General features: G+C 47.0%; 1 protein-coding gene and 1 pseudogene across 1 annotated transcript in view; both read right to left on the bottom strand.

Moving 5' to 3' along the window:
• Window positions 1–3,303: 3,303 nt before the first annotated feature.
• Window positions 3,304–12,471, bottom strand: part of satb2 (SATB homeobox 2) — a 205,688-nt gene continuing 196,520 nt past the window's right edge. The window contains exon 11 of the mRNA XM_078404577.1: window positions 3,304–3,765. Coding sequence (XP_078260703.1) covers window positions 3,304–3,765 — 462 coding nt within the window. The remainder of the gene's footprint in view (window positions 3,766–12,471) is intronic.
• LOC144596398 (U1 spliceosomal RNA) lies at window positions 9,572–9,723 on the bottom strand (annotated as a pseudogene).

Raw genomic sequence — 12,471 nt, forward strand, 5'->3', positions numbered from 1 at the left:
ACAGGCCCTTCGGTCCACCGGGTCTGCGCCGCCCAGCGATCCCCGCACATTAACACTATCCTACACCCTAAGGACAATTTTTACATTTGCCCAGCCAATTAACCTACAAACCTGAACGTCTTTGGAGTGTGGGAGGAAACCGAAGATCTCGGAGAAAACCCACGCAGGTCACGGGGAGAACGTACAAACTCCGTACAGACGGAGCCCATAGTCAGGATCGAACCCGAGTCTCCGGCGCTGCATTCGCTGTAAGGCAGCAACTCTACCGCTGCGCCACCGTGCCGCCCCTTGCTGTGGTGCAGTTGCAGGCCTTAACCATCGGCCACACAGTGGTTCGTAGAAGGAAGGTGTTGGGAGGAACCAACGCAGGCTGCCCATTTCTGGTTGAGTTTATGTGGACAACTCAACTGAACTACTCTTCCGGGTGACGCCATCACAATTTCCTTCCCTTTTTAACTGACCACTAGCATAAAAATGCAAAAATAAAAGCCGACCCACTAAACCTACCAAATAGATGTATAAATCCAGCCATACCGTATAGTGCTTGCACTGTTCCCCTGCCTTCACATGCTTTTGCCTGACGTGGTGCCCTGTGTGACTGCTCTCCACGTGGGTGCAGCAGGGAGGGTGAGTGGCTTCATGACCTTGAGCAGCCTGGCTGCAGATTGCACCTTTGCAGGTCACAAGTTGGTTTGCTGCTGGTCATTCCTTCCCTCTGCCCTGTTTGCAGGAGACTTGCCCTTGTAACTGGAGCACACGCAGATCATACTTGCAACTCCACTGCATTGCACAGAATCACTCCCCTCGTGGCCTTTACCAATGTCTGGCCAAATTGCCGATCCTGAGAAGGGCATGCTTACATTATTGAGAAGCAGATGAGATGGAAGTGGGGCTAGTGGGCATGGGTATCATCTACTGCTTCGGCCCTGCCATTGGCCACAGGCTGAGTAACATCTATTCTCAACGTTGTCTCCTACACTTGGTGGTACCCATGTCTGATCCCAGTCACCTTGTCCTGCAGGAGAGAGGGAAGTGTGTTAATGAACATGGTGCAGTGTGTTTGGGTGGTGTCCCTGGAACAGTGAGTGGCTGATGGTGTTTGCGGGCGATGCAATGTGGCGTGAGTCTTGCCCTGGGGCTAAAGCTATGAGGATGAGGGGAACATCTAAATGTGGTTTGTAGATCGGTGCTGGACAAACGATGCGGATGGTGAATTGGGATAAGTCTGCACCCTGTGGTATTTTTGACAGGAAAAGGCATTGGAACGACCATTTGCTGGCTTTGACCACACATGAGGGCATTAACCTTTTTATGGCACTGCATCCAGTTACTTGAATTTAGAGTGATGGCAATGAGCACCACAGCCGTCTCCTTGTCTTTTCCCAGAATGCATGGAGTGTTTCCTGGTCCTTTACATCTAAAGAACATTTCTCCTCTTTCTACCGCCTGCATTCATGCCTCCAGTTCTCTGCTTGAAGCTGCTGGATTCTGCTCCCTCAAGGTGCTACGCCAGTTCAAATTCCAGAAAGCCTGCCAGCGCACTGTCACTGCTCCAACAAGCCACCCGTTTCAGAGCTGCAGGCTGGTTTTACACATTACAGGTAGGCTATGTGCAAGACTCAACATTTATGTCATTAGACCCGCTGAAGGCTGAGGCCAATGAACAGGGAAATTGGTACTGGCTGCTCAGGGAAATGTCATGTTTGTAATTCAAAAGCAACCAACAGAGATTATTTTTTGCACCTGTTTTCAGGCACGTCAGCCCATTCTTTAACGTCACATCCAATTTGCTCAGATTATGCTGTGTCTAATTTGTGTACAAGCATTTAAACATTCCATCCCATCCAGTCCTTGTGGCAGCACAGAGAGGCAGAAAGGTGGTGGGGGGGAGAGGAGTGGAGGTAGAAATGGAGGAGAGAGAGAGGGAGGAGAGAGAGGGGGGGAGAGAGAGAGAGAGAGAGAGAGAGAGAGAGAGAGAGAGAGAGAAAGTGAGAGAGAGAGAGAGAAATCTAAGGATAATTCTAGATGCTCTTGTTTGTTGTTGTAAATAAAGACCTTCATGCGATTTCACATTAAAAAAGAGAGAGAGAGAGAGAGAGAGAGGGGGGGGAGAGAGAGAGGGAGAAAGGGGGAGAGAGAGAGAGAAAGGGGGAGGGGGAGAAAGGAAGATTCCTGAATGAGTTAAACATTTGAATTCAAGAATCAATTTTCTACCAATCCACCAACACTGTTTAAGTAACAAAGAACAACTGAGATGAAGATGTCGGCTGTGAAATGAACTACAACTTCTTAATGGCCTACTGAATTTTCAACCTTGGAAATAATTCGTTCATAACCACGTGCCAAGCTTAGAAAGAGCAATATGGCACTTTATAATCCATATGCATTAAAAAAAGATCTCCACAATGCCAGCAAGCCTCTGGCCTAGTTATCGTGGAATTGAATATTACTATCTAATTAATGCCTTATTTTCTTTTTCTTTTTTTCCTGATTAACTAATGTGGTTAGTTCAGTCCCATTTGCAGAGATCTATCTGCATTGTGGTTCTGATTCCAGTGTCCCCAGGCACTACTGAAATCCACACGTCCCTCTTTTGACAAAAAGTATTAACACTTGGTTCAAATGATACAGCTGCCTGAATCACACAGCACCAAACAATAAATCTGTAAATTTCACTACGTTCACAAAGATATATATCTTGTATTCGCCATTTCTGCTTTTGTTTTTCTCTTTTGGCAGTGGTGTTTTTTCTCTTCTCGGGGAAAAGTACAAACCTCAAAATATTTTTATGGTCACCTGGCAGGCAGCCAAGTTGAAAAAATCCAGAAAGAACTGAGAAAATAAAGAGGAATTTTAGAAGCAGAAAGCCACCACACCCCCCATCGCAGGCAGCTTATCACGGGCCAAAACAACTCATCGTAAAGTGGTTTCGAGGACAAGACTGGGTGAACCTTCATTTTATATTTCAGTGTAAAGTCACAGAACTCTTGTATAACGTTTTCCTATCAAGTCCTGGCTAAGCTCTGAGAACATATCCTTTTTCAAACGCCCCCAGCGGTCCTTTATTCAACTTTTAGTGCAGGATCGAGTGAGTTAACAAACTCCGGAGTGAGTTTAATCTTTCTCAGTCTGTAAGACTCTCAAAAGTCTGTGGAAAAGAATTGTTTCTGGAATTCCACGCCAAGGCAACATTAGATTACACCTGCATATTCAATACTGCTGTACACCAAATGCACTGAGTGCCTAACACAAATCGACTGTCAACAAGCTTCCATGCAGGAGTGCATAAGCTGGTGCTTCACATTATTTCTGGTCAAGCTCTGGAGGTTTGGCTTTGGTTGTGCTGAGGTTTTCCTCTCCCGCCTCCAAGCTGTACATCTCCGAGCCCTCCTCGCTGTCATGCTCCTCCGGCTCGGTAAGCAGCTCCTCGTCCTTGTACTCCGCCACGTCGATGGTGGTTCCCAGGTGCTCTTTTAATTTACCGTGGTGTTTAACGTGATACCGTTGGTTCTGAAAAAATTTGATAATGGTGTGCTTGGGCAGATCGAGCTGGGCAGAAAGGGTCTGTATGGCCTCTTGGTCAGGGTATAGGCCCACGTCATGGATAAAGCTCTGAAGGATGCCCAGTGCTTCCACGGAGATCTTAGTACGTGACCTTGGCTTTTTGGCACAGTTATCCTCAGCAGCAGCTTGTGGCTGAGCGCATATCTCCTCTCGCGGTGGTGGACTCTCCTTCGCACACTGGGATTGCTGTGTGTGCAGCACCTAAATAATTGAAGAGACACAAAATTACTTTCTGACCCAGTTCTTGCTGTCTATTCTTTTCCGAGAGACCTTTAAATAGACTTTTTTTTTCACTTCCCTTTGGTTGGACTTACTTCATTTTAATTGTAACACAATCTTCAAGGAATCACTTACACAATTGGGCACGTAACAAATAAAAATACTTCAATGCAGTAATAATATTACATGAACAAGATCGGCTGCACAAGATTTGTCAGATACTCAGAACGGGTCCACCTTGAGGATTAGATATTTAGTCACGTTTAAAGAGACTGAAGGCACGGCAATGAAACTTATCCTTGGGTCTTAGTTAAATTTAATTTCCTTTCAGAAGCTGCAATTATCCCAGTGGTGCTCCCTAACCTAATCCCTTCCCCCGTCTCCTTGCTACTTTAGAACTGCTCCATATGCTGCGGCCCACGGAATCCAATGTTCCCATCACAAGTTTAGGATTGTTTGATTTGCTTGTAAATTTGTGACAGATTTTTCTGATGTGCCCTTTTTCCTTGCCAGCCCTGTGATTTCTCACCTGTTCTCATGCTGAAGCATAACAGAAGGTGAGATTTGATTTTACAGTCACACCGAGTTGCCCTGACTCTGTTGGCTGCACTGCTGTGGGTGATATCTAAAGATGGGCGTAAGCGAGGCTTACCTGAAGGAGTAATGCATAAATAGAAAGACATCATTTCCTTTCCTTGCCTCGGTGCACCTTCACTCACGGTTGATCAGTCTGAAGAAGGGTCTCGACGCGAAACGTCACCCATTCCTTCTCTCCTGAGATGCTGCCTGACCTGCTGAGTTACTCCAGCATTTTTGTGAATAAATACCTTCGATTTGTACCAGCATCTGCAGTTATTTTCTTTCACTCACGGTTGTGTAAGTTCCTTAACGTGCAGCATAGGTTCACCAGGTTAATTCCTGGGATGGCGGGACTGACATATGATGAAAGAATGGGTCGAGTGGGCTTGTATTCACTGGAATTCAGAAGGATGAGAGGGGAACTTATAGAAACATATAAAATTCTTAAGGGATTGGACAGGCTAGATGCAGGAGAAATGTTCCCCATGCTGGGGGAGTCCAGAACCAGGGGTCACAGTTTAAGAATAAGGAGTAGGCCATTTAGGACTGAGACGAGGAAAAACTTTTTCACCCAGAGAGTTGTGAATCTGTGGAAGTTTTCACCCAGAGAGTTGTGAATCTGTGTAATTCTCTGCCACAGAAGGCAGTGGAGACCAAATCACTGGGTGTTTTCAAGAGAGAATTAGATTTAGCCCTTCGGGCTAACGGAATCAAGGGATATGGGGAAAAGCAGGAAAGGGGTACTGACTTTGGATGATCAGCCATGATCATATTGAATGGTGGTGCTGGCTCCTTCATAGTTTATCTCCCCGGTGTGGAGAAGCATTTAGGGCTTAGCAAATTATCCAATCACCAACTTTTTGCAGATATAATAACTATATTTGAGGCATGTGGGGCAGGGGAACAGTTGTTCCGAAGGGCTTTGAAAGAACTGATGACAGATTACGAGGCTGTAAAGTGAGACAACTTTCAGACATGTACGATAACTTCTGTACTACTGCAATAACAATGCATTTACGTTCCATCTTCAGCTTAGCAAAACATCCCACACTGCGTAAAATTTTCAGCGAAGCACAGAATTTACATGCTTGGGTCCTGGTGACAGAAACTAACTTCTGTAGGTCTTAATCAGCATCTCAAAGGAAAGGAAAAATGGAGAGGCAGAGAGGATGGGGAAATTAATTCTGAGCTCAATTCTGAATGGTTGAAAGTGTGTGTCACCAATGCTGAGTCGTTTAAATTGAGAATGTAGACTTCGGGGAGGTTAAAGACATTGAAGGCCCATAGACCTGAAAGTGGTAGCAAATAAGAAACAAGACTTGACACCCTTTCCACTCAATTCTCAACCGACAGCCCGTCTCAGCTCTGGTCTGACAATTGACAATAGACAATAGGTGCATTCGGCACCTATAGGTCTTGAATAGGCCATTCGGCTCTTCGACAGCAGACACTATCTATAACCATTAGAAAAGTAACCTGCAGGCAAGTCGGTGGCTGCAAGAATGTCTTACATTTGGAACTCAGCTCCAGTTTCCTAGAAATTCATGTTGTTTGTGAACGTCTCAGTGGGGAATAGTATTTCAATTGCTTGGAGTTATGTTGGGTTTCTCTGCAGTAACATTACACTTAAACGGACATTGTCGATTGTCGGTTTACGAGCAGTGTTCCCTATTGAACAGCGAGCTTTTCCAGCTAGCACCAGTTAACTCAGCAGGTTCCGCCTCTGAAGCCAGTCAACCAAAATGCAAGCAACACTCTGCCAGTTACCAGGGAGTGCTGTTGCTGAATGAATGGATCCTGCCATAAGAGGAGGGGCTGAGATAGTTCCCTTGGGACATCAGAGGAATGTAGGCAAGCTGGTTAACAGAAGGCATGTTCTTTGTACATGAGTGCCCTGGAGAACCCACTTCTCCCCCAGAGCTATAGCCAGGCAGCCCTGCAAGAGACTGCCAGGCAAGGTCATGGGTGCAGTCACCAAATGCTGACCCTTTGGGATGAATATCTGTGCCCACTCTACTTGCTTGCGACAAGCTGAAGAAAATATAGATGACTAGACCAAGTGGACCCGTTGGGCCCAAACCTCTCCTGCATTGGTGCAGCACCCTCTCCTCCCCACCCCTCCCCTCTCTCCCCAACTCCCCTCTCCCTTCTCCCCCACTCCCCCCCTCCACCTCCCCTCCTTTTAAACTTTAAAATGTGAATAACTTTAAAAATATAACACCGGTTTCAATAAAACTACTTGCATTATCACTAAAATGACAATGGTGAGTAAGGTGGGCCTAAAATTGTGGCGTTATCGTGTACCGTTTTGGCTGAAGTTCAGTCACAAACAAGATAACAGACGAGAGTTTTAGTGTATAGATGTCTTTTCGCCTTCAGTTTGAAGTTTGGGTGAGCAGCAGCCTGTGGGACATGAGCGGGATGGAGCAGATGTGGAGATTACCGCCAATGATACACCAGTGGCAGCCATTCTACCGCAACCAGATAGCAGTCCTGAACTACCATCATCCTCATTGGTGACCCTCGGACTACCTTTGATCGGGCTTTGCTGGCTTTATCTTGCTGGCTTTACATTGTTCCCTTGTCATGTACCTGCACACTGTGAATGGCTTAATTGTAGTCATGTATTGTCTTTCCGCTGACTGGTCAGCACGCAGCAAAGGCTTTTCACTGTACCTCAGTGCACGTGACAATAAACTAAACTGAACTTCAATGTAGAAGAGCAGGGGTTCACAGGAACACTATCAAATAAAAACTGACATGTGGTTACGTTAGGAATTTAATTTTCCTTTGCTTTGAGGCTCCAGACATTCATGGCAAAGCAAATTTATTGCCCGTCTTTACATGCCCTAGAGAAGGTGGTTGTGAGGCAGTGTTTTTAACCGTTACAGACCTTCGGATGAGGGTATTCTCACTGTCTGCAGTGGGACAGTAGGAGTGGAGAGGTTTGCTTGACCCAATGCCAATGAAGGACCTGCAGTATATTTCCGAATCAGGATGGTGCACGACATGGAAGGTGACAGCAGGAGATGGTCTTCCCATGTACCTGCTGCTCTTGGCCTTCTGGGTGAGAGAGGTTCCTAGTTCGTCTGGCTGAATTGCCTGGGTGAGTAACTACAGCGCATGTTGTAAATGGTACACACCGTGGCCACCGAGTGACAGTGCTTGTAGGAGTTTAGATTTTAGATTCAGAGATACAGCGCAGAAACAGGCCCTTCGGCCCACCGGGTCCGCGCCGCCCAGCGATCCCCGCACACTAACACTATCCTACACCCACTAGGGACAATTTTTACATTTGCCCAGCCAATTAACCTACAAACCTGTACGTCTTTGGAGTGTGGGAGGAAACCGAAGATCTCGGAGAAAACCCACGCAGGTCACGGGGAGAACGTACAAACTCCTTACAGTGCAGCACCCGTAGTCAGGATCGAACCTGAGTCTCCGGCGCTGCATTCGCTGTAAGGCAGCAACTCTACCGCTGCGCCACCGTGCCGCCCTGATATTTAAGGTGCTGGATAGGTGCCAGTCAAGCAAGCTGCTTTCCCCTCAATTGTGTCCAACTTTTGGAAGTTGTTAATGTTGCAGTCATTCAGGCAGGTATGGAATGTACTCTGGGTGGGAACTTCAGTGTACTTAAATAGCATTTCAATTAAATCACATTTCTGATTTGGAAAGGACTAGGTAGTCAGGTGGCGAGCTGCTCATCCTTATTTGATCGTAATTGATAGAAACATAGAAACATAGAAAATAGGTGCAGGAGTAGGCCATTCGGCCCTTCAAGCCAAAATCAGTACCCCGTTCCTGCTTTCTCTCCATATCCCTTGATTCCGTTACCCCTAAGAGCTATATCTAACTCTCTCTTGAAAACAACCAGTGAATTGGCCTCCACTGCCTCCTGTGGCAGAGAATTCCACAGATTCACAACTCTCTGGGTGAAAAAGATTTTCCTCAACTCAGTCCTAAATGGCCTACCCCTGATTCTTAAACTGTGACCCCTGGTTCTGGACTCCCCCAACAGCGGGAACATTTTTCCTGCATAGAATAATTCAGTCCTTCAGAACTAATGGTTAGGCCTTCTCTGGTTGCAGTGGCCGTTATCTGACAGCCGAATAGCATTGATATTACTTGCCATTAATCGGGCCATGCCTGCATGTTGTCTTGTTGCTTGCATGTATCGGATTTGCAAATGGATTGAACGTTGTGAAATCATCAGCAAACATCCCCACTTCTGTCTGAGCGATGGAAGGGAAGTCACGAATGAAGCAGCTGAAGATAATTGATCCTGGAGAACTGCCTGGGGGAATTTCCACAGTGATGTCCTGGGAGCCTTCAACAATCATAACCATCTTCCTTTGTCAAAGGTATCGCTCTAATGACATGAATGTCGTCCTTTGGATTGACTTCCGTTTTACCATGGTACCACATCTGACAAATGCTACCTTAATGTCAAGGGTCCTCACTCTTACCTCACCCTAGATTCAGTTCTTTGGTCCATATTTGTTCTTGGTAAGATCTGAGTAGATTTTTGATGAGTATGCGCCACTCATTAGCATTGTCACTGAGGCCCATCACCATTTTACTGATGATTGAGAATAAACTGATTAGTTTGGTAATTAGCCAGATTGGATTTGTTCTGCTTGTTGTGAATAGAACAAAACTAGGCAATCTCCACATTGTAGGTGTTACAACTGAGACACCTTGGCTCGAGAGAGAGAGAGAGAGAGAGAGAGAGAGATCTCCAGTAGCACAACTGGGATATCATCTGCTCTTTGGGGAAACCGGTGATCTCAGTCATTAACTGACACCAAATGAAGTGGGTTACGTCGGTTGGAGCCTGGCTCCTGTGATGGTAGGATCTCAGGAAGAAGCCAAGATTGGTCACCGATTCAACACTTCCAGTTTTAGTTTTAGTGATACAATGATGAAACAGGCCCTTTGACTCACCGAGTCCGCACCGACCAGCGATCCCCGCACATTAACACAATCCTACACACACAAGGGACAATTTGCACTTATACCAAGCCAATTAACTTACAAACATGTACGTCTTTGGAGTGTGCGAGGAAACCAAAGATCTCGGAGAAAACCCACGCGGTCACGGGGAGAACGTACAGACTCCGTACAGACAGCGCCCATAGTCGGGGTCGAACCTGGGTCTCTGGCTCTGTAAGGCAGCAACTCTACCGCTGCGCCACCGTGCCGCTCTTTTTGAACGCAGTCCCCCACTACCACGAATTTTGCAGTCGAGTATCCCGCATTTGGGGACATGGCAGGTGCCAGCACACCCACAGTGCAATAGGATAGCCTCGGCCTGGGAGATCCGCCATTTTGATCATGGTCTCTCCCCTGCCAGGTAAGGGACTTCTGGTTGAACACGGTTGCAAACGCTTCAGTCTTTTCATTAGCACATGCACACCGGGGCCTGCCGTTACTGAGGAAGGGAGTGCCCACGACACCTCCTCCTCTTCCCTGCGTTTCATTGCTCACCACCATTCAGGCCTAAATGTAGCAGAGCTGAAGAGCTTTAACGGTGGTCACTTCAACCAATTCTATTCTGGATAGATGCACTTGCTGCCAATGGCCTGGTGAGGATGAGCTCACGTTGGTTTATCCCTTGTGTCAGTTCATGCACCACCTGCTGCAGGCCCAGTCTGGCAGCTGTGTCCAACAAGAGTCAATAGACAATAGGTGCAGGAGGAGGCTATTCGGCCCTTCGAGCCAGCACCGCCATTCAATGTGATCATGGCTGATCATTCTCAATCAGTACCCCGTTCCTGCCTTCTCCCCATACCCCCTGACTCCGCTATCCTTAAGAGCTCTAACCAGCTCTCTCTTGAATGCATTCAGAGAATTGGCCTCCACTGCCTTCTGAGGCAGAGAATTCCAGATTCACAACTCTCTGACTGAAAAAGTTTTTCCTCATCTCAGTTCTAAATGGCCTACCCCTTATTCTTAAACTGTGGCCCCTTGTTCTGGACTCCCCCAACATTGGGAACATGTTTCCTGCCTCTAACGTGTCCAACCCCTTAATAATCTTATACGTTTCGATAAGTCAGTACACTTGAGTCTGGTGGTGCTGCTGAGCTATTCGAGTACACTGACCTTCACATCACGGTCCTTGCTACTTTCAGTGCATTTTCCAATTATGGGAGCACTGACTCATCAGCCATAAAAGGATGGTATGCAATGAGGAGGTTTTCATGTCTGTGTTGACTATTATTGGTGTAAAGAAGCAACATCTTGGTCGAAATCTTAGTCAAAAAGGTGGGGATTAAGACTTGGTTTATAGAGGGGAAAACTGATGGAGAGGTGAAGATTGGGAGTTGACAACTACCTTTTCAAAACCTAAAAGATTTAGTTAGTACACAGGTGTAGGAAAAAAATGCAGATGCTGGTTAAAATCAAAGGTAGACACAAAATGCTGGAGTAACTCAGCGGGTCAGGCAGCATCGCGGGAGAGAAGGAATGGGTGACGTTTCCGTTTCCGTCACCCATTCCTTCTCTCCCGAGATGCTGCCTGACCCGCTGAGTTACTCCAGCATTTTGTGTCTACCTTAGATAGTACACACTGTCATCATGGATTTTTACAGGTAGGACCAAACAGATAGATGTGAAGAAGGATCTCGGCTCAAAATGTCATCTACTCCTTTTCTCCAGAGATGCTGTCTGTCCCACTGAGTTACTCCAGCTTTTTTGTGTCTATCTTCGGTTTAAACCAGCATCTGCAGTTCCTTCCTACACATTGTTTGTGATATGTTGTGAGGAAACATGATTTTCGGCCGGACACTGTTTGCTTTCATCCCAGGAGCCAGGAGCAGGCAAGAGTTGGCACCTTGCAGAGCATCGTAATCCAGGAATGGCCAGGACTTCCAGAGGGTACGTTTCAGCAAGTCAGGTATGTGATTTGATCCACGCATTATGTACTGTCTGTAGAAATTCAGATTTTGAATTCTAAGGCCCCCCTCGGTCATGGCCGACCATGGGTGATGCATCCTGGGTGTTGGCTGCTTGCTCCAAACCTCGGCTAGAGCAGCGTGGATGTGTGGTCAGATGCAAGCCTGGGCGATGTCATATGAAGGACAGGCTGTTGCCCATCCAGCACGTCCCCCCTCTCCACGTCGCTGATCGATCCAAAGGAACAGCAGAGCCGTTACAGTTTTGCACCAGCGCCATCACAGGAGCTGCCAGAACAAGGTTGTAGACAACGATCAACTGCCTTAGGGACTCCGACTCCAGATTTTCCTTGAGGTTTACTCCTGGAGCCTTTTCAATGACTGGATAAGGCCACAAGGCAGTGGAGGTTTTAGGTCAGAGTTTTCCCTCTCCTAGATGGACTGCCTTCCCAGGCTGACGAGCCTCATCTGCCCGAGACTGGTGGGGGCGGGAGGGTCGACCTTCCCGTCTATAGCACCTGCCCACTGCAGCCTTCATCCATCCGCCTTCCCAGCCGTTGTGACGCTCCACTAAAGTCAGCCATCATCCTCCCTCCGCCTGTTCCACCGTTGAGGTCTTGGTTGGATTGCTCTTTGTCAGGGACCTCCCCCTCGACCTTACCGCCATGGGTGACCCTGCCAGTAGCATAGCTCCAGACGGCATCGCTCTCAGGATTTTGAATAGGTAGTTGTTAACTCCCACCCTTTTTTACTCATGACTGGCTGCACACTGCCCTGCTCCGGCAAAACGCACAGACACCCAGGGGACCTCAAGAAAGGCTTAGGGAGAAATTAGTTAGCAGATATTAACTTTTCATTCTCTGCAACACTATTTTGGAGGTGCACTTTTAAGGTTGCTGTTAGCTGAACTGTGAATCCTGCACGCATGTACGATGTACGAATCACTATGATGTATTCCACGGGCCCCAAAACGTATATCTAAATATTGCATGCTGCTTCCATCACGTTACCCTTGGAGAAACCGTTTGTGGTGGGAATGCGTTCTCATTCTTTTATTACATTTCTTTGTCTTATCCTTTTCCTGTATTTCCCTTTTGATCTCCACACATCCACAGCTGTGGAATTTCCTCTTGCTTTCTAGGACAAGGGGACAAAGCTCAGACAGAGATTTGCCAGGATTTCTCTCTGTTACAGTGACACTCGGGGACACTCGGAG

The sequence above is a fragment of the Rhinoraja longicauda genome, chromosome 8, assembly GCF_053455715.1.
Source record: "Rhinoraja longicauda isolate Sanriku21f chromosome 8, sRhiLon1.1, whole genome shotgun sequence".
NCBI lineage: Eukaryota > Metazoa > Chordata > Chondrichthyes > Rajiformes > Arhynchobatidae > Rhinoraja > Rhinoraja longicauda.